Here is a 22,644-nt window from a genome sequence, read left to right as displayed (position 1 = left end):
TGAATCGATTATCAGGTTTAAAATTTACTGTTTAATTCTTCTTATTCAGACAATTTGAGAACAATTGTGCTATATAAAGGAGTTCTGATATAGAAAAGTATTATCGGACGCATACAATTTCGAAAAAAACTTCAATATCTCTATGACTCTTTTTGAGGAAATTAGTTTAGTCTAACCGATTTGTTGATATCGCCGTGAACCTTCGGTATTTTTGATATGTATATCAAACAATAACATGAACGTGCAAATATTTTCCAATTCAGAACGGTAAAATGAGTCAGTTACAGTCAAATAACCAACCACCAAATACTCCTAGTTTTAAAATACCGGGATATGTACTGGACGACTTGTGTAGGTGAGAAATCGTAGCTTTAATAAATATTTTTGAAAAATCAAAGTACCGTAAGCACAGAAAGGTTTGAAATGTACATACTGTATACAATCATATATATGGATCACACATCCCTTAGACAGTACAGATATATTTTTATCTTTTAACAGCACTAACATTCTTTTTCTTTTCACTATGTACATACTAGATAGTTGTTTCATTTCAGGGTAATTTAGGTATTGCACAATTTTTTATCACATGTTAAGCCCACCTGGGTGGATTGAGTAGCTTGGGTGACTTGACATTCATACTCTATTTTTAACCCCCCTACGCACGGCCATAATAGTCATATTTGACGGGTAGCCATTAACAAAGAAGAAGAAAAACAAAAACCAAATACCCAGTACATAATCATGGATGGGTGCCAAGGTTGGGTATAAAAGACTGGCCGGACTAGACCAATTCCGGACCATGTGAAATCAACAGAAATCTCCGTACCAGCCCGGAAATGAAAGACCAGTATAAAAGATTGGCCAGTCTGGAGAGTGTATTTAAATATAAAAACATACACAGTGCTCCAGCTAGCCCGTTTTTCAATGGCGCAGCGCCCGTGCCCCTTTTCTTACTGCCCTGCCCCCTTTTTGAGTAGTGCCCTTTTCACAAATGCTCTATTAGCGCAAAATATCCGGTTAGTGCCCTTTTTACTATTGAAATCATTATAAAAGATTGACAGCCCTTAATCCGCTTTCATAATTGAGACAAATTACGTAATACTTTATGATAATAGTGTTCCCACTAGGTGTCACCATGCCCCCATTGATTGCTTAAAATATGCCGTACTGCCCTTTCATCTTCCCATGTGCCTTGACCAAGTCATATGACAGCTAATTGTGTATTTGTGTAGTGAGCAGACGACCTATGTATTCATAATCGGTCATCTACTAATCCGATAATTAGGAAGAGCCAAATAGGGAAACATCGGCAGGAGGCGTGCCTATTGAATGTCAGCCAATCAGAATATACATTGAGAACTCGTTCAATCAATGATGAAAGTTCGTAAAATGCGATAGAAAATGCGAAGGGATGGTGAAAAATGTTGTCAAGCACAATTCAATCTTTTAAAATAATTGTTTATTGTATTGTACAGACGATACTGGCCATTTTAAACATTGTTGATTTGAAGCAGATGGTTACTGCCGATATGTAAACATAAGAAAGGTGGCGCTAACACAATCAAATACATCACTTTTTCAGTAAATGTTTTGAAAGTTTATTTGTTAAATATTCATGATGAAAATTTCTTTGTCACCCATAAAAATATGTTGATTCCTTATGCAGCGTTTACCTATCATGTTTACGATCATGTCAAAATTCGCCGAAACCGCCATTTTGTCAGAACGATTTTCCGAGTTATTTTATCAATGTTCTATGTTTTATAAGTTATTTTTTTAAGCAAGGGCAGTGATTTTTATTGTCATTTTATTCTAAAACATCAGCATATTAAACATAATTTTAACAAAGACAATTAAATAACAGCCAGGCCCAATCGTACCAAACTAAGATTCGTCCTCTACATTTTTTGTGCATTTATTTGATTGCTTCAAATGTTTAACTGTCTTTGTTTTCTTCTTCATTTTACATGATATTTAGGAGAAATATGTGACATCGCACGAAAGAAGACTTCAGAAAAGTACAATCATACTAACACAGACAAAAAGACAAATTTTTATTTTGATATTCAAACACACCCTTCTAAATTTTGAGAGAAAAACAACCCATTTTGTTAGAGTCTGAAAATCATGGAAAATGATATAAATTGAGTATGAAAACAAAACAAATAATATGGGGGAACCCCCAAAACCCTCCTTGTGACAGGGGTGGACACCTCTCACAACAACCCCCAATCGCCCAGGCTATACGACTCATGTAGCTTGCCCTTTTCAAAACTCCACCCTGCCCTTTTCAAATCCTGGCTGGAGCACTGATACATGTATATTGTGTTGTGAAGTGCAACTATAAATTGAATGCAATATAAATTGAATGCAATTTGTGAAGATATCAAAAATACATTTTAACGTCATGCAACAATAAGTGAGGTCTGTTTCATATATAACATAGTGCTTCCATTAATTATAGCTAAGTAATTTGTGCCAAATGTGTAATTGCTTATTCTTTGACTTATACTATTACATTTATTTAAGCTAATTTTTCAAATTTCTCTGTATGGGTTTCGTTTTAGTTAGTTTAAACATATTTATTATGCAGAAAAACAACAATACAGCATTTGTTACAAACATATAAAATAAAGGATTGGAACGGTAGAATTAACTAATAAAGTTCCTTTCCTTGAATAGTTATTTGCAATAGTATTAAATACAGGTTTTACTAAGTAAAGGATTAATATGATAGCTCTCAGAGTAGTAAGATGATTTTAGATAGAACGGTGGTAAAATTTCAAATTTAAATAATTTAATATCAGATAATGAAAAAAAAATGCAAAAGAAGATAATGATAAGCTATGTTGAGATAGGAGAAGGAAAGAAGGAAGGCAGAGTAAAAGTCATAGGATGGATTTAAACTGGAGTCGATTAATAAAATCTTTTTGTTAAGTGAATATATTGGTGGACTGCATCAAACAGTTTGAAATTCTGTTCTTAAGTCAGAGTGTCAGCACCATACAATAGTGAACGAAGAGTTACTTCAGTCAGTGCTTCCACTGAGTCGATCAGAGAAAGTCTATGATCAGAGTAGAGTGGACATAAAAGAAGAAAATGATATGTTGTTTCTTGGCGTCCGCAAATACAGAGTGGAGAAGATACGATGTTTTTCGAATAAAGGTGATGGTTTAATGAGCTGCATTCCGTTCGTAAACGAGTGTGTAGGACTTGAAGCTTACGCTTCCCATAATAGAATAACTTGCTAGATTTAGAAGTAACTGACTTGAGATACTCTTTGAAACCAGACACGGTATCTAAAGAAGATGCCTCAGCTGGAAGACTATTCCAGGAAGAAATAGCCGAAGGAAGGAAAGAGTTCATATACAATGATGTGCGAGTTCTAGGAATGGAGATTTTAGATGAATTTCTGAGAGATCTTGTTGATTCTTGCCCTACTGTTGAGGGGACCAAGTTTGAAAGATAATCAGGAGTGAACCCATTTCTCATTTTAAAGAAAAGGAGAAGTTTGTGCTTTTCGCACCTAGTTTGTAAACTTTCCCAGCCAGTTTCAACTTCGAGAAGACGTAAGGAAACCAAACATGTACAACCAGTTACAATTCTGGCACACTCTGTCTGGATTTTATCTAATTCATTCTTTTCATGTTGGGTGCAATTACTCCAAATAACGTCTGCATATTCAAGGATTGGTCTGACAAAAGATAAATAAATAACTTATAAAGATCGCCTGTCTAATTGAAATCTTAGCCGTTTCATCGCGTTGATCCGAGCCCAAGCTTTATCTTTAATATAATCAATATGAACATGCCAACTACAATCTTCAGATATATGTATTCCGAGATGTTTATGAGATTCAACAGAGGGTATCACTGTATCAAACATTTGCAAAGGAGGATGAAGGGGCTTTAATCTTTTTTTGGTTAGCACCATAGATTCGGATTTAGATGGATTAAATTTCACAAGCCACTTGTCAGCCCAATGAGACAACTTTTTATACCCCCCAAAACAAAGTTTGGGGGGGTATACTGGAATCGGGTTGTCCGTCTGTCTGTCCGTCTGTCCGTCCGTTTTTTTTTTGTCCGGGATTCATCTTTGTCGTTATTGAACAAATCTTTTTCAAACTTTCAAATATTAATGACCATGATGTAAACCTGTGCCTCCGTGGATTTGGTCAGAGTCGCATGATCCTGAGTGGAGTTGTGGCCCCTTAATGAGTTAAATTGGGCAAAATTAGCTTTGTCCAGGATTCTTCTTTGAAGCTATTGAGCAAATCTTTTTCAAACTTTCAAATATTAATGGCCATGATGTAAACCTTTGCCTCCATGAATTTGGTGCGAGTCAAATGATCCTGAGTGGAGTTGTGGCCCCTTAATGAGTTAAATTGGGTAAAATTAGTTTTGTTCGTCCTACTCCTTCGTCATTTTTGAATGAATCTTTTTCAAACTTTTAGCCATGGTGAGAACATTTGCCCCTGTGATTGTGGTTGGAATCACATGATCATGTCTCCAATTATGGCCCCTGAATAAGTTAAAATAGGCAAAAATTATACAGCTTTGTCTAGTTGTTACTAAAAATAGAAAAACGGTTTCCGGACGATAACTCATGAAAGGCTAGACAGATTTGAACAATTTTTGGTACACAGGTGTAACATCAGAAGATACAGGTCAAGTTCGATATTGGGGCTGGTGGGGCCAAGGTCAAGGTCATTGTTACTAAAAATAGAAAAACAGTTTTCGGACAATAACTCATGAAAGGCTAGACAGATTTGAACAATTTTTGGTACACAGGTGTAACATCAGAAGATACAGTTTGGTACACAGGTGTAACATCAGAAGATATAGGTCAAGTTCGATATTGGGGCTGGTGGGGCCAAGGTCAAGGTCACTGTTACTAAAAATAGAAAAACGGTTTCCGGACGATAACTCATGAAAGGCCTGACAGATTTGAACAATTTTTGGTACACAGGTGTAACATCAGAAGATACAGCTCAAGTTCGATATTGGGGCTGGTGGGGCCAAAGTCAAGGTCACTGTTACTAAAAATAGAAAAACGGTTTCCGGATGATAAATCATGAAAGGCTTACAGATTTGAACAATTTTTGGTACACAGGTGTAACATTAGAAGATACAGGTCAAGTTTGATATTGGGGCTGGTGGGGCCAAGGTCAAGGTCACGGTTACTAAAAATAGAAAAACGGTTTCCGGACGATAACTCATGAAAGGCTAGACATATTTGAACAATTTTTGGTACACAGGTGTAACATCAGAAGATACAGATCAAGTTTGATATCGGGGCTGCTGGGGCCAAGGTCAAGGTCACTGCTACTAAAAATAGAAAAACGGTTTCCGGACGATAACTCATGAAAGGCTAGTTTTTCTTGTCAGCAGTGTAACTTCTAAATTACTCAACATATTTAAATAAAACAGTACATGCATGATAAAAGAAGATGCAGTTTGCAGTAACCTTGGAGTTATGGCCTCTTTTCAAAGGAATGGTTTGCCATTCCGGTTTCCAGGCGGCATTTGGGGGTATTCGTCACTACTGTGACAGCTCTAGTTGATATCGGACTGTAGTTACTCAGCTGCAACTTGTGGTGTTTCGACTATGATAAATAGACTAGTATCATCAGCAAATAAATTGATGTTAGAATTGACATCATTTACAATATCATTAATGTATATAAGAAACAAAAGGGGACCTAAAATAGATCCTTGGGGTACACCAGCCTTAATCTCAGAAAATGATGAAGAGGCTCCTGGAATAACCACTCTTTGTCGACGATATTCCAAGTAATTTGAAAACCAAGAAAGAAGTGAACCACATATGCCTGCATGTTCGAGTTTGTACAAAAGGCCACGGTGCCAAACCTTGTCAAAGGCTTTACTTATATCAAAGAAAACAACTCTTATTTCAAGACCTTTGTCAAGGGCATGGCAGAACTTATTATAGATACATGTTAGTTGATTAACGGTAGAGTCACCGGGCATGAAACCGGATTGAAAACATGTAAAGAAGTGAGTATCACAGAGAAAGTTAAAGACATGTTTAAATATAATCCGTTCAAAGACCTTTTCCATAGTATTTAGGAGTGATATTGGATGATAATTTGATGGGTCTGAAGGATCACCCTTTTTGAAAATTGCACACACATTTGAACACTTCCAACTTGACGGCATAATAGAAGTATTTAATGAATCATTAAACAGATCACACAAAGGCTGACTGAGTTGAGCAGAGGCTTCGAGAAGAATGCGATTGCTTACTCCGTCAGGACCAGATGCTTTACCCACAACCAGGCAACTTATCGCATCTTTTACTTCAGATGGCGTAATGTGGATGTTATTAAGAATATCATGAGTAGGATTTGAATCAAGCAGAGGCAAAGTTTGACTGGAAAAAAAAAATCGTTCAGAATATCGGCCTTATCTTGTTCGTCTGTCTTTAGTTCTCCATCAGCTGGGTTAAGGAGTGAAGGAATAGCTTTGGATGTATTCGGACTAATGAAGGATTTAAGAGTTTTCCACCAATCTTTCGAACTAATTTCGCTGGATTTGAGTTTGGAAGCAAGATTATCAAAATACAAGGATTTGGACCGACGAATCAGAGCAACAACTTCATTTCTAAGACCACGGAACTTTAACCAGTGTACTGGATTATTACTGGACCTAGCCTTTCTGAACGCTCTTTTGCGTTTTCGAATTTTTAATTTAATATCAGCATTCATCCATGGGGGATGTTTATGATTAACATTAACAACCTTGCTTGGAATACAACAGCTAGCAATATCAGTGATGGTTTTTGTAAGATTTGAAGTAAAGTCATTAACATTATTACACTTCACAGCTGACCAATCAACATCCGATAGTTTCTGTCGTAATGATTCGTTTTAGTTCAAGTATATTGTTCACACAGTGTCTATCCAAACATCAAGAATTATATGCAACTTATGAACAACCCTAGTTTTATTTATATATGTAATGTGTTGTTTGTGGAGTTTTCTGTTGTTGTTCCAGGTTTTTGGTTTGAGATTGTTTGTTTTTGTGTTCTGGGTCATTGGCGTTGATACTGTGCCGTTAAACAGGGTTTATGTTTCAACTTTCAACTTCTGGACTTGCTTCTGTATTTTTTATATATATATATATACTTGTTAAGAATTTCAGGGGATTTTGCCATTTTGTAGACACGTGAACCTCTGGCAACGTCATAGAGGTAGATTTGGGTTTCCAAGCCTGTAGATTGGGTCCAAAAGTGGTAAAATTTATATATTCCTTGAATTTTCACTCAAAAAACAAGGATGGAAACGATGTAAACAAAAACTTGATGGTCGTTTTTAGATTTGGAAATACTCCTAAATAAACTCCGGGTTGTCCAGTGATTTGTTTATTGCACCACTTTCTTTAAAGTGACAGATTATGGGGTATTTTAGCATGGTTGATAGAATTTTGAGGGTTTTAAAATAAAATAAAGGCCAAAATATAAATATTTCAAGAGCGGTAGATTTCATTGGGAGAGCAGTATAGAGGTGGGGGGGGGGGTCTCAAAAGCAGTAGATGTTACCTACCGCCAGTAGATTTCACATGTCTGGATTTTGATCGATCAACATTTCACTGCTCCTCAATATTTTACCTCTTTCTATATCCTGAAGTATCTTATTTATACTTCTATTAGACATGTGAACTCTACCGGCGTTAGGTAATATCAACCGATGTCCCGACAAAATCTATTGCTTTTAAAAACTTTTTTTACGTCAAATAAGGTCATTCAACTGCCAAAATGTGTGCCATTTTGAACCTCAGGACCTATCTTCTTGAATTTTTGAGCATTGCATCTTGAAAAATTAAATTCAAAAGTAAAATTACATAACTTAAGTTTAAAATGCAGCACATGTTTTTAATTTCAGTCGCTTTATCATCAATGTACCAGAAGAAGAAAGGCAAGATTTGATCAGAATTTTCTTCCAAATTGAGCTAGCTCATTGGTTCTACCTTGATTTCTACTGCGCTGAAAACCATGAGCTGAAAACATGTGGAATTAAAGACTTTTCGTCACAAAGTATCCTTTTGTGAAATTTGGTGTGCATTGCTCTAAAGTTCTAAAGCAGGCTGTAGCTAAGGAAGGTTCTTCTTAAGTCCATTTGAAAAGTGCTCTAACCAGAAACTCATTCATGAATAGCACTCTGCCTAGCAATCCACCCTGAATAGTGCTCTGCCCAGTAATCCACCCTGATAGCACTCTGCCCAGCAATTCTGCACTGAATAGCACTCTGCCCAGCAATCCATCCTGAATAGTGCCCTGCCCAGCAATTCCACCCTGAATAGCACTCTGCCCAGCAATCCACCCTGAATAGCACTCTGCCCAGCAATCCATCCTGAATAGCTCTCTGCCCAGCAATCCACCCTGAGTAGCACTCTGCAAAGCTAATCCACCCTTAAAAGTGCTCTCTGCCCAGCAATCCACCCTGACGGTTGCTCTGCAACTCCACGTTTAATAGTGCTCCACTTAACAATTCCAACCTGAATTGTGCCCTGCAACTCCACCCTGATAGTGCTCTGAGTAGTTTCACTTTGAGTTGTTCTGTGTCTACCAAATCCATTCTGAATACGCTAGTGCTCTGTGCAGCAGCACCTTTAGGATTGCTCGGTGTACCAACGCCACCCTGAATAGTGCTCTGCGTAGCAATTCACCTTGAGTAGTGCTGTGTCTCCCCTCTCAACCCTAAATAAAGCTACCGTGTATTACCACCAACTCAACCCTGTTCAAGGCTAGTTTTTGCAGATTTTTAAACAAAATTATTTTGATTGCCTTTTGCATGGCATTATTTTATTATATTTTAGCAAGAGCTTATGCAATGGCGCACTGTCTGTCATCTGTGCGTCCTACCATGCTTCATAAACAATTGCTTGTGATCATGATAAAGTTTGATTGTATCTGAATCACACTTATACAGAAGTAGGAAATTCAGAGTTTGGCTCCTTTCAAAAACCAGTCAAATCCACCATGGTCATTGAAATAATTTTGTAAGGGAGACAACTTTGTACAAAGAGTTGTGTGCTTATTTTTTTTACTCTCCCTTTGAAACATAAGGTTACATGCTCTGAATGAAAACAGACAATAGTGTTAGTATTTCTTCCATGAAATGTATTTATGTGCAGTAGAGTAAGTATTGTATGGCATGTATTGATCTGCATCATTGTAAGTGTCACATGGCATGTATTTATCTGCATCATTGTGTCACGTGGCATGAATTGATCTACATCATTTAAGTGTCACGTGGCATGTATTGATCTGCATAATTGTAAGTGTCCCATGACATGTATTTATCTGCATCATTGTAAGTGTCCCATGGCATGTATTTATCTGCATCATTGTAAGTGTCCCATGACACATATTTATCTGCATCATTGTAAGTGTCCCATGACATGTATTTATCTGCATCATTGTAAGTGTCACATGACATGTATTTATCTGCATCATTGTAAGTGTCCCATGACATGTATTTATCTGCATCATTGTAAGTGTCCCATGACATGTATTTATATCTGCATCATTGTAAGTGTCCCATGACATGTATTTTTCTGCATCATTGTAAGTGTCCCACGACATGCATTTATCTGCATCATTGTAAGTGTCCCATGACATGTATTTATCTGCATCATTGTAAGTGTCCCATGACATGCATTGATCTGCATCATTGTAAGTGTCCCATGGCCTGCATTGATCTGCATCATTGTAAGTGTCCCATGACATGGATTGATCTGCATCATTGCAAGTGTCCCATGACATGTATTTATCTGCATCATTGCAAGTGTCCCATGACATGCATTGATCTGCATCATTGTAAGTGTCCCATGACATGCATTTATCTGCATCATTGCAAGTATCCCATGACATGTATTTATCTGCATCATTGCAAGTGTCCCATGACCTGCATTTATCTGCATCATTGTAAGTGTCACGTGGCATATGTAGTAGTGTAAGTATTGTATGGCATTTACCGGAATAGATCTGCAAAATTGTAAGTGTCCCATGACATGTATTGATTTATATCATTGTAATTTTCCCGTGGCATGTATTTATCTGCATCATTGTAATTGTCCCGTGACATGTATTTATCTGCATCATTGTAATTGTCCCGTGGCATGTATTTATCTGCATCATTGTAATTGTCCTGTGGCATGTATTTATCTGCATCATTGTAAGTATCACATGACATGCATTTATCTGCATCACTGTTACTAAGTATCACATGACATGCATTTATCTGCATCACTGTTAGTATCACATGACATCTATTTATCTGTTGTTGTGTTAGTTTCACATGACGTGTATTTATCTGTTGTAGTGTAAGTATCACACAATATGTATTTATCTGAAGTAGTGTTAGTATCACATGACATGTATTTATCTGCACCACTGCTAGTATCACATGACATGTATTTATCCCCCTCCTTAACTTGTGGGCAGTATTTCACCACTGTCCGTCCCTCAGTGAACATGTTGCTGAGGTGGACAAGATACTCGGCAACTGGAAGTCATACAAGATGTCTGTACCCACATACGGCGCCATCATGCTTGACCCGACCAGCAAATATGTAAGATCTCTTAAATTTAATGATGATTAATGATGAGAAACTTGAATGTTATATTTTTATGTTAAATTTGAACAGATTATAGATATTTATATGGCATGAATGTCTTTTTTGGTTTTCAGTGCCTCCTTGTGCAGGGGTTTTGGGCGAAGGCGAGCTGGGGATTTCCTAAAGGCAAAGTGAATGAGAGTGAGACTCCGTGGGAATGTGCCATCAGAGAGGTAACATCTTCACCAGTGGAAGTCATGTGCAGTTGTGAGATTGTTTGATATTACGGTATATGTAAATATTCATTCTCAGATATTTGGAAAAAACCCTCACAACTTATACAATGCAGTCTAGACACATTTATTTTTTAATGACCATTCATGTCATCTATTTAGTTAAAACTTGTAATCAACTTATTAACATACGCTTAGTGAAGCAAAAGTAAGATTACAAGAAGAATATGAAGTAAAAGCAAGGAATGTTGTGTTCTTGTTACATAACTTTCATAACTGGCATTTATGAATTTTCGGGAAGCTTGATTATGTGGCAACATTGTTGTATATATCAGTATTGATGCAGAGCAGTGTTATGTTGTACCATTCCCCTGCAGGTGTTTGAGGAGACGGGGTTTGATGTGGCTCAGCTGATTGACCGGAATGTGTACCTTGAGAACAAGATGGCCGACCAGCTCACCCGCCTCTACATCATCAAGGATGTTCCTCTAGACACGAAGTTCCAGCCAAAAACCAGGAAAGAAATCAAAGTCTGTATCATGTACATCCTGCATTCAAATATACATGGAATTATTTTCGAATGTTTTCATTTTTTAGTCTATGAATCTTGTTTTGTAAAAAAATGTAATGTGTTTAATCTGTTATCTTAATTATCTATTTTAATGTCATAAGTGTGTTGTACTAAAATATGAATTGTAGTGCTAACATACACATTACTGATGTAAGCACGTGGCAATGTTGTGATTTGTCTTCTAGAGCCTTCAGTGGTTTCCCCTGGATTCCCTGCCGGCCCACAAGCGGGACCTGGTCTCCAAGACCCAGCTTGGCCTCAACCCAAACACATTCTTTATGGTCATACCCTTTGTCAAGTAGGTGGATATTTTATGAAATTTCCATTTTGGTAACATGCATAACCTACATTATGTTACACATTGCAAATCTTTATCAAGTGTTGTAAATAATCTATTTCCAGCGTGCTTTCATTTTTAGAAAAAATAGTCTGTAGTGTAAATACTGCCTGAGGTAATTTAATTTAATTTTCATTTCCCTACTTATATTTCAGAGCCCTTAGGAAGTGGGTTGGCAGCAGGCAGAACCCCGGATCAACCTCAGGAGCTTCAGGGCCACTGAGTGGCAAGCCCCCTTCATCGGGCCGCCCACTAAGTGCAGGAGTAGGGAATGACCAGTGGTCAAGCAAGGAGCAGGACAATGTCGCCAACACAAACAGGCAGTTTCGGGAAAAACAGAAGCAGCGTCAGCAACAGTACTTCTCCCAACTCAACCAGAACGAGTACCAAGAGTTCATGCAGTTCAAGGATGCCAAGTCGCGTGCACGGGATTCACGGGAACGGAAGAAGAAGGAGAATTCAGAGGGGGACAGGTGGTCGCAGTCCCAGGGATACAGCTCACCGGGTGGATTCAAGTCAGATAGGAAGCAACAGCAGCAAGCACAGCAGTATCACATACTTGTAAGTTTGTGAGTGTGAGAGGGGGGACATTGCCTACCCCTTCTATATTCATTATTGAAACCCCTTATTGTAAATAAGACCAGATAAATTCTGTTTCATAAAACATATATGTTACTGTAAAATAAAGTTGCAAGTTGCACTTGTATACTCAGGGTTAGGGTTATGACCCAGTTAAAACCTCTTTTTCTGGCAACATGTACGTTTGTTGAATAATTTAGAATAATTCAACTTGTTGCCAACACATTTTTTTTGTTGTTGTCTGGAAACCAACTGGACTATGGTTTGATTTATTGCCCTTTTTTTCTACTTGAAAGTATGCAAAATCTGTTTTTTCTGTGATTATTTAGATTCAAATTGAGTCTTTTTTATCATTGCATATAGCAATATGGGTAATATCAATAATGGTAAATTAATAAAAATTAATACTAATTTTTCTTCCTGAAAAGTATCTAAAAGTAGGTGCAACAATTTGAATGCCCAACGATAAGGTGTTTGTATTGCAATCATTCTATTATATTATATTCTTTGATAGCATTCTATTACTGGAAGTTGCTTGTTTGTAATGGTGTTTCTCTTGATTAATGTCATTAGTTTTTGTTTTTGCAGAACCGAGATGGGAGTGTGGGAAAGCCGCGCCGCAGTCTCGCCACGCAGTTCGACAACCAGGGTATGGTTATATCCAAAGTAGTATGATTTGTTCATGTTATGGAAGATCATGAACATTACATATATATATAGGATCTGTCACAAGTCAACATTACAAACACAATTTTATTCAACAGAGGCAAGATTACTAACATACTTTCAGGACGAGTTGAATTAATTTGTGTAATATATGATGAAGAGTGTCAGATTCTTTTCATCAAATGCTTTTTCTGGTGAAAAATATAGAAAAGCATTATCGCTCATTCTGTGATGCTGATAAGCTGAACACCACAAAGTAATGCCATTTTCCACACTACATGCATTGCAGAAATTAGATACTCGCAAGAATTTCTAACAAAAGATATATCTTATAGTTTTAATTGTGTTTATAACTAGAATGTAACCAAGATGATATCCAGTAAGAATCAGAACATAAATACTTAATAATTCGTTATATGTTTATGACATCATTACCAGTTAGGTTCTGAAAGTCTTTAAAAATGTTCTTTAACAAAAATCAAGAGAAAATATCATGTTTTCCTCTAAAGATGTTGATGGAGAGTGAACTACTTGATTCAGAATAATCTTTACAATAAAAACAAAAAGTGAAATAAAGGTAGAACTTGATGGAATATTGCCCATCTATTTTCTTAAGTTTGTAAGTAACATTAAAGTGAGTGATATTTTTTTTTTACAATAGAATTAGAACAGTGTTATATAACACCTGTGTTAAGCTTAAAAAAACATTAATGGTATAGCATGTGCTAAACTTTTTTACATGTTAAAAGAATAATATGGGATGCTTTTTATTGAAAATGTACAACACCTGAAAGGTACATGCCATGGTCACAGAGTTTATCATTTTTGTTTTCCATCTGTATTTGTCATAATTTCTTTGATATGATCAGGGTCTGGACAGAGCAGACAGTTACAGCAGCACCACCAATCACAGCAGCAACACCAAACACATCAGCAGCAACAACCGCAGCAGCAACATCAACAGGGAACCAAGTATGGAGGCAAAGGTGAAAGGCGACATCGACGCAATGAAAACACACAACCATGTGATATTGAGAACTTTGTGCCCCAAGCATGGGTAAACTTTAAATTGGACGTGGAATCTGTGTTGGCTTGTATTAGCTAGTAACCGGGATATATGAATTTAATGGCAGCAACAGATCAAGATCATTTTCGTTTTTGTGCAGAAGACAGAACTTCTGAAGATTTCAATAAATGTTAGAAACAGAAGACTGGTTTACAGTGTACTCAGTACATCAGTGCAGAAGAGTCAGTCTCATGTTTATGCAAAACATGTATTCAAAGAGGAAACATATTGTTACATACATAGTAAAAACATCCATGAAGTACATTAGTCATGTCATATTTCTATTCCACCACCACCAAGTGTGTAGGGAATTACAGAAATAAGATCAGATGCTGTTGAGTCTCACAGACATTTAACATACACACAGAAGCTCTAGAAACAGTTTTAAGAACATACACATGCTATGTACAAGTTCAACACTACCTGTAAGACAACTGACAATATAAATACATAAGTATATGTGACAACATTTAAACTGATGGGATGAGATGTATTGTGAAGTACTCTGCTCAGAAGAGGCCCCTTATTGCCCATCTGTTTGTAACATAAGGATATTATGTTGAAGGATTTTAATAAAAAAATATATTTAAAATTATGTATTCTATTCATCAATGTCCCATGCACAAACCATGTTTGAATCTGGTTGGGTCAATGTCACAGTATAAGATCATGGTTGATCTTTGATATCGTGTCTGCTCCATATCCCTAACAACCTTTGAAGGATTTCAATGAAACTTGGGTCATATTATGTACTCATAAAAGGTGATGTTCAGAACCGATGTTAATACCTTGGTGGGAAATGGTCAACATCTCAATACAAGTTGAAGGGTTTGAGTCTTGCCTCCATGTAAGCTCCATATCTCTTACACCCCTTCTATGTTCAGGGGAAATACATACAAACTGGTGTAGCTTTCGCTATTTATCTAAGATAGGAAAACATCTTTTGTTTGGTGTTATTTGAATGTTTATATGATTTTTAGATTTTGGTCCTTTGTAAGTTTTTATTTGGTTACCCTTTATCTAATTGAAGATATTTTTAATCCTAAATATTTAACACATTTTTTTATCATCCGATTGCTCCTGCTCCTGGGTATATTCAAGAACATGTAATGCATTTTCAAAATCACTTTTCCATTTAAGAATAGGATAATTTAGCTGGTGGTCTATTTATGGCCGTACGACATTCATTTTTAACAAAAATTGATATTTCCCACGGAATGTTTGGCAGAGGCAAACTGCATAAAATTACCAAACCAAAATTAACTTGTGTAAAAAATCATTCTAAATGATACAGGTTTTATGTATAGATAATACGATGACGTCCAATTTGATGAATGAAAATTAATAAAGTATTCTGACTTCATTTTGATGTTCATTTTGATGTATTTATAAGTGTGTCCATTCAGTTGTGGCGCATTTGACAGATACATTTTTAAAAAAATGCATAAGGTTGAATTTCACTCAAATTGTATGATTTTGACTTACACGCATAACGAACTATATATACACTCGTTTTTAATATACAGTAGTTAATTTAAATAACAAAACCGCACATATTTTGCTATATCTGTAAAAATAGTCCCTTTATCGTCACTTTAAATTTATTGCGCGATTTAAATGTGTTTATTGGTCACCAGCCAGTTCCTGTCATTGAGCATCCAATCCGTTCTAAATTAGCAACCTTGTTTTTATACATGATGATGACACGTGTTCGAAACGATCGGCATTTGTTAGAAGTGTCCATCTGTAAACAATAATCATTAAAATATTTCGAACGAAATAATAGTAAATGTTACGTATAATATCTGGGTTAGTTATGGGTACCAGATAATAAGAGTTTCTGCAGCATCTTAAAACACATGGCTTTGTGTTTTGAGATGCAAACGTACATACCATTCTATTATTTTTGTTATTCCCAATTTAGATCGTAAAGCATTGCGATATTTTGTGTCTTCAACGACTTAATAGTACTAAAACAATTTCACCCGATAATGAATAGTGAAAACAAACATTGATAGATCATATTCAGTTTGTTTAATGTAATTGGCACTTGACGTGTGTTTAAATGTTTCATGATTTACTGAAACACGGAATTACAATGCAGAATTATATTCTTATATACAATGATCAAACGAACCATCACTTGCTGTTGTTGTTTTTCCTGGACCGGTATTCAAAACATATGTTTAGTCACATACCTGATAATGTTCCTTAACAGACATGACGGCAATGATGTTGTTTTTTCTATTTTTTTTTTAAATAAGTTTACTTTACTCAGTTTACTTTATTAGAAGTTGCCTCTCTATATATAGAGATGGAGATATATCTCATTCATTTAAGTCTGTACTCAGTAAAGGCTGGGTTAACATACATTCTCTATAACGCGCGAAATATAAATGTCCATGACCGTTGAAAGCGATTAAATCAGCGTTTTATTATCAAAACATGCATTTGCATCTGTTACATCAGACTATTTGTGGTGTCCACCAGAGGCAAGGTCTGCAGAATGAATGGGACCAAGAGAGGAGGATTACATACGAAAACTACTTCCATTTCAAAAAAGTCCACTCAGCTCGCTGTCATCCATGTTTTAATAAACACAATTGAAAGAGAGCTTAATTCAAGCATTTTGAAAGCGTATGATGTATGAGTAAAGTTTCCTTTAACCGTTAACGAGGTAGTCGGAACGAAAACTCATTCCGTCAGAACGTCACAACATGTACAATTTGTACATCAAGTTAGAATTCGACATTAGTTTACCATTTCAATTTTCTGTGGTGGCCTTTTGTCGGCATACATTGGGTTGGAAATTGATTCTGTACTACATAATAAGTATATATAATATAATATATTATACTAATAATCATGATAATTATAATTATTATATAAATTTGGATATTAAACATCATTGATGGAGCTATGCCGTTACTTCATGTATTTATTTTTTTAATTAAATACCACTACAATTTCCTTCAACATGACCAAAAACCTCCTCATTAATAACAAATTTATTCCAGATGTCTCTGAACTTGTTCACATATATTTAAAAAAATAAAATATCTAAAATATATTCAGTTATTTGGCCGATTTTATTCAGAACGTAAAAATAACAACGTTGTTTACGTCATTGCTGTCAACTTTTAAATCTTTACTGCTCTCGAAGTTCCATAGACACACATGTAATCTGCAGTATTTCTTACAAGATTTGAAAGAACTGTTTCAGCTGTGCTTTTTTATTTAAATATATGAGCAAATGATCAAAAAGTTCGGCTTTAAAAGTTAACAACTATGCCGTTTAACGTTGTTAACTTTTACAAAGTTCTGTGCAATCGGCCAATTGTCTCCTAAATACAATTAAAGTATATGCAATGTATGGACAAAACTGATTTAAGTAGTTATCGTATCACCTTCCCAATGAAGTCCCCACCTAGTAGATTTCGTGATTAAATGTGTGTACAAGCCCCCGAAGGCTTAATCATAGTGTAATCAGCATGAGGTAAATCGCACATGGATACATCGAGTGGTAGGTCGGAGGAATGCGCGGGCCCGACGACGCTGGAATCCACCTCCGGACGTTGTTCCGCTCCGCCTTCACTGTGCTGATAACATTCAGGCCCGTCTAGGAGGGACGCTCTGTACTGTAATGGTGCGCAATATCTTATTCGTTGACAATTGTTAACATGACATCATGATCAACGCGTTTTTCCAATACGCCACCTTTCCATGTGTTTGCAGTTTCACTATTGTGAAGATTCCGCAAAATGCTTAAGCGATAAAAATTAATTAAAATACTCGAGTATATTTTCTCACACGGGCCTCAATATTTAGTTGCAGTTGTATGAGGTGCCCAAGAGTTAAAATGCAAGCTGCAAAAAATTTTCATCACTACCTATCTTCGTTAAAAATCCAATGCTTCCCTTCATGTAGTGTATAAGAAAGTGCCTGGACAAAGTTGCATTGTAAAAAAAATGAACAAGGGGAGACAACTTTGCAATTAAGTGCATAAGAGTTATAACTCTTACAAGGTGCACAACTTTACATCGGTATTCACATTGAAGTTCTACTCCGGACAAATTGTGGTTAAAGAAAAGAAGAATATATGTTGAATACATAACTGTATAAAAACCTTACTTTTTGTTATGAAAATAAAATAAAAATAATTTAATCTGAACAGAAAAAGTAAACGAAATCGTCGAGCCTGGATATCGAAATTTGACTTGCGCTGTACACACTGAACTAATCGGCTTCTGATTCAAAAATGGTATCAATGATATTGTAATACTAATGCGATTCTATAAAACTTTATTTGTTGGAAAGAGTGATGCCGTGTTCGTCAAAGTAAGTAGGGTTTTTTTTCAAATCCGACATGAAAGTGGTGTTAAGGGCATGATACTGCCAAATACAGTGACATTATGATGATTGAAGTGAACTTGAAGTGTTACGTTCATATCACACTCTAAATATTCTTATTTTGTATATGCTCATTTTACTGTAGAAATAGCATATCATTGAGGTTGATGAATACTTAACCAAACTCTGCTTTAACTGAATGCGAAATACGATGAACAGTATATAGGTGATGATAAACCGCATCGTAAAAGTTCAACATTGTCATACATTGTTGTTGTTCTATATATATATTCATATATTCATACGTTTAAACATCACGTTAACCGATACATTGTGGCTTAATACTTAGTTTGTCATTTAAAACTTCCGTGACGTCTTTTGATATGCAATGCAGCTACTGATTAGCTCTAAGTACACATGCGTCAGACAACGTGAAACAAAGGCTACTTCCAACGTACAGAGATCAATCACATCACAGGCTTTGCGATTTTAAGTTTTCCTTACCGATCTTTCGCGTATAGTTATTAATAATCATGTTATTTTTAACATTTGTGTCAGCGGTTATAGTTTTATTAGAAAACAACTGCGGTTTATTAATGCTTATAAATACGAAAACATACCAGACTCTTCAGACGAATCACCAAGACGGAGAAGGGTTGGGATTGAAAACTTAAACCACTATAACATAGCTATAAAAGCTAGTTTACAATTTATCAATCAACTAACAAAAACGGAAATACAAATTCATCATACACATTAGAACGAAGGTAGGTGTTGTTTTTTGTAATTTTGATACAGCCTGCTTTAGGTAGAATGTTTTGTTTGCTTTTATTATTGCCATTCGTTCCAAAATCTCATGTTTTGAAAACAAGTGCGTTTTTTTCTTTTTCCAAATAAAATGTTGTACATCAAATGACACTAGCGTAATATTGAGCTTGTTTAACACGTGGCGTTATTAACTAGCAATCTTAGTTTGCATTGTTGAATATGTGTTTACAACTCTATATGCAAAAGAAAACAATCTCTCTCTTTTTCCTCCAGAAACTGTACTGAGGTATTCAGCAGACATGAAGACTCTATTACAAACATTATTATGTTTCGTTTCCGTGGCGCAATGCCTATCACAAATGGGTAAGAACTGTTTGTTTTTGTATATATGTTTAGTTTTACTACTTAACGTTGCATAATTGTGTATGGTTTTAATAGTATTCGCGTAGTATTTTTCATAACATGTCATCAAAAGCGTCTTATAGAGTGCAAAGGCGGATATCAAAACTATTTCAAATCAATTATGAAATTATTATTTCACAATTTGATTGTCATTGCCATCAGTTATGAACATTATAACATGTTAAATACGCTCTGATTGTATATTAATTCAACGCGTTTACTTTTGATTAGGCACATACTCAGGCAGACGAAGAACAGTCGTGAAGAAACCAGTGGTTTTCGATCAAAACCCGATATTTCATCCCAAGCCTTTAGGTCCAAAACTGAATCACCCAAAGCCAGTTGTTAAGCCTGAAGTGTTTGGAGTAGAGAACAGTGCATTCGGTCAAGGGCGTCTTTGGGGAAACGGTGCTGAGCCGGATTTCAATAGGTTGCTGTCAGGTGGTAGCCAGTTTGGTCGCCCTCTCAGATCAGGTGAAGGAAGTTTCATGGGAGGCAGTTCTGAACTCGAGTTAATTAGGGAGCTGCAAGGTAGCACCAAGTTTGGTCGTATTCTCAGAGCAGGTGAAACCATCGACGGAATCTTACTTCCCGAACACGGGGGAACCTTGGAGGTAAGCGGCATCACTGCTGATGGTCGCGGTGCTGTCATTCCAGGAGGTTTACCGAAAACTGTTTTTAACGATGGATGGCAGCATCCCTGGGGCGGCAATTCAATCCCATCTGATTATGCAGGACAGGAGCTTATTTTGACCAGGCTCTTGGACATTACGTTTACCCCCAAAATGTAAATGCTGGCCACCAGGTTACCAAGGAAACTCATAACATTCACAACATGGTGAAGGCTTCCGTTGGAACTGGTATCGGCGTTGATCCAATGTCGCACAACATCGCCAAGTCTTCCGTTGGAAATGGAATCGGCGTCAATCATGCTTTCCATACGTCTGCAAAGTCCACAATGTCTGGACGTCATATAGGAGGAATCGGTGTTGACCCTATTACCCATAACATCGCTAAATCGACCTCCATCGGAACTGGTGGAATAAAAGTAGACCCTGTCAATCACAACATCGCAAAGCAGAGCCAGTTTCAACATAACACGGTTAAATCATCCAGCGGTATCGGACACATTGTCGCTGGTAAACCCAATTATGGTGTCGGATTTTCTTCTGGTACTGTTCGTGTTGATCACCATGGACTCACTTCTCACAATATTGGAAATAGTCACAATCTTGCAAAGGCCGCCGGTGTGCCCACAGGCTCTGGTTTCATGAACCCAGGATCCCATATCAGCCGTAAAGCAGAAGCACAGGCGGGTCACGATTTTGCAAAAGCCTCTGGCGTGCACATAGGAAATGGCTTCGTGAACCAAGGATCCCATATCAGCCGTAAAGCAGATGCACAGGCGGGTCACGATTTTGCCAAGTCAGGTGGCATGAATCGAATGAATATATTTGGACAAACGTCAGGATCAAACTTTGTTCACGATATGAATAAGGCTCAGTCCGGTATTGGTCAGCAGTTTGGTTTGGGACATATGATAAGACCAGTTGGTGGCGCATCAGTAGTGCACAACGTTAACAAGGTCGGAGCCGGTGGGGCTGCTGGTGTGGGACATGATAGGCTGGCTGCAGAAGTAGGACACGGACTTGCAAAGAATTCAGTTGCTAATGCTGCTGGGATTGTTGACATGGGATCTGGAGGAGCGGTATCTATGGGAGATCCCTTTGCAAATCAGGCTGCGTCGCGACTTGCCCAGGAGTCACTTCACGTCGCCCAAAAGACGGTCGGCATGGCTTCTAACGGAGGTGGTGCTTTCATACAGCCTACTATGCATAAACCAGCAATGCCAAAGAAGCCTGTTGTCTTCCCTACCGGATACGGCGGTCGCCCTCGTCGTGTTCGTGGTCATTAGAGAATATTGTAAGTATACATCGATATATTTCCAATTTAGTTCGCTCAATTGTGATTAAGCATTATAACTCGAAACGCAAAACAATGGTTGCTAACTTCCTGTACAAATTAACTTGATTATCTAATAATTGATAAGCATTACATTCAAAACATGTATCTTATCATGATGATCAGTTTATCCTTTTATCAACATTACATAATTTCAGAAGCTGTAAGAATTATGTTGATATAAATATTGTTTTTCTTTGCAGATTTATTCAGTGATGTGCAATATGGTTACGAAATGGGCGAGGTACTTGATCCAACCAGTTATTGTGATATGTACATGTAGCATATATTTGATTATTTATTGAACGTTAAAATAAAAGACATAAAAGTATACTGTCATTTCATTTAGTCCCTTTTGTATCTATAACCTAAATATTGTGATTTCCCTAATGATAAATGATAACAAAAACAGTTTCTGTTGTTGTTAGAGAAACGTCTCTTATAAATATACTCTAATTGACATCTTTGTACACGAAAGATAGCAGAAATAAATATAGTTCTCAGCGTTACACCGTATAACGGAGAACAATTGTCTCAAAATAGCCTGTTAAAAACTGGTTTGGTCAGTTTTGTAGGTGGCGCTATAAAGCGCGGGAAATGACGTAGTTAGGCGGGTAAAGTGGGCTTTGGTCATTTCTACCGAGACTGCTGTTCGGGCAACATCAAACTTGAAGTCGTTGTTTTGTTTTCGTAGAAAGTATTTTACTTACAATGGACGGCTCTGATGTAAATGACTTGATAGAAGCCAGGCTGACACAGCATAAGAACGATATGCTAGAGCAGATAGGGAACATGTTTAAGCTAAGTACCACTTCTCATTCACAAGAATTGTCGAAAATCAGTAGGATCATTTCTACGGAAACTCCAAAGTGCAAACGCAAATCGAACGAGGAGCAATATAAGATTGATGGAAAGGTTTTAAGGACGCTAGAAAATGCAGTTAGCACAGAGGATCAGATAGTGTTAAAAACTTTCATCAAAGAAGGTATTAAATCTCTTTACCGATATCTTGAATTTTAGGTTTACAGTTAAACGATCTAATAACTTGCTCAAAATACTCGTGGAAATCATGAGCTAAACAGCTTGACACGTTATAGTTATAAGTACATGGCAGTGAGAGGTTTAGG

At 36.8% G+C, this 22,644-nt stretch overlaps 2 protein-coding genes across 2 annotated transcripts; both read left to right on the top strand.

The window, feature by feature from the left end:
• The first annotated feature begins 180 nt into the window (after positions 1-180).
• Positions 181-14,642, top strand: LOC128227991 (m7GpppN-mRNA hydrolase-like). Its single transcript, XM_052938995.1, has 9 exons — positions 181-355; positions 7,907-8,058; positions 10,471-10,598; positions 10,718-10,816; positions 11,194-11,346; positions 11,573-11,685; positions 11,880-12,285; positions 12,892-12,952; positions 13,839-14,642. Exons 1-9 carry the CDS (start codon positions 273-275, stop codon positions 14,072-14,074), a joined length of 1,431 nt encoding a protein of 476 aa, XP_052794955.1. The 5' UTR covers positions 181-272; the 3' UTR covers positions 14,075-14,642.
• Positions 14,643-18,997: 4,355 nt separating this feature from the next.
• On the top strand, positions 18,998-21,848 carry LOC128228139 (uncharacterized). Its single transcript, XM_052939274.1, has 4 exons — positions 18,998-19,152; positions 19,427-19,516; positions 19,787-21,478; positions 21,721-21,848. The coding sequence occupies exon 3, from the start codon at positions 20,391-20,393 to the stop codon at positions 21,468-21,470; it is 1,080 nt and encodes a 359-aa protein (XP_052795234.1). The 5' UTR covers positions 18,998-19,152; positions 19,427-19,516; positions 19,787-20,390; the 3' UTR covers positions 21,471-21,478; positions 21,721-21,848.
• The last annotated feature ends 796 nt before the right edge of the window (positions 21,849-22,644 follow it).

The sequence above is a fragment of the Mya arenaria genome, chromosome 3 (genome assembly GCF_026914265.1).
Source record: "Mya arenaria isolate MELC-2E11 chromosome 3, ASM2691426v1".
NCBI lineage: Eukaryota > Metazoa > Mollusca > Bivalvia > Myida > Myidae > Mya > Mya arenaria.
The sequence above is the reverse complement of the archived record's forward strand: the minus strand, read 5'-3'. Positions and strand labels throughout refer to the sequence as shown.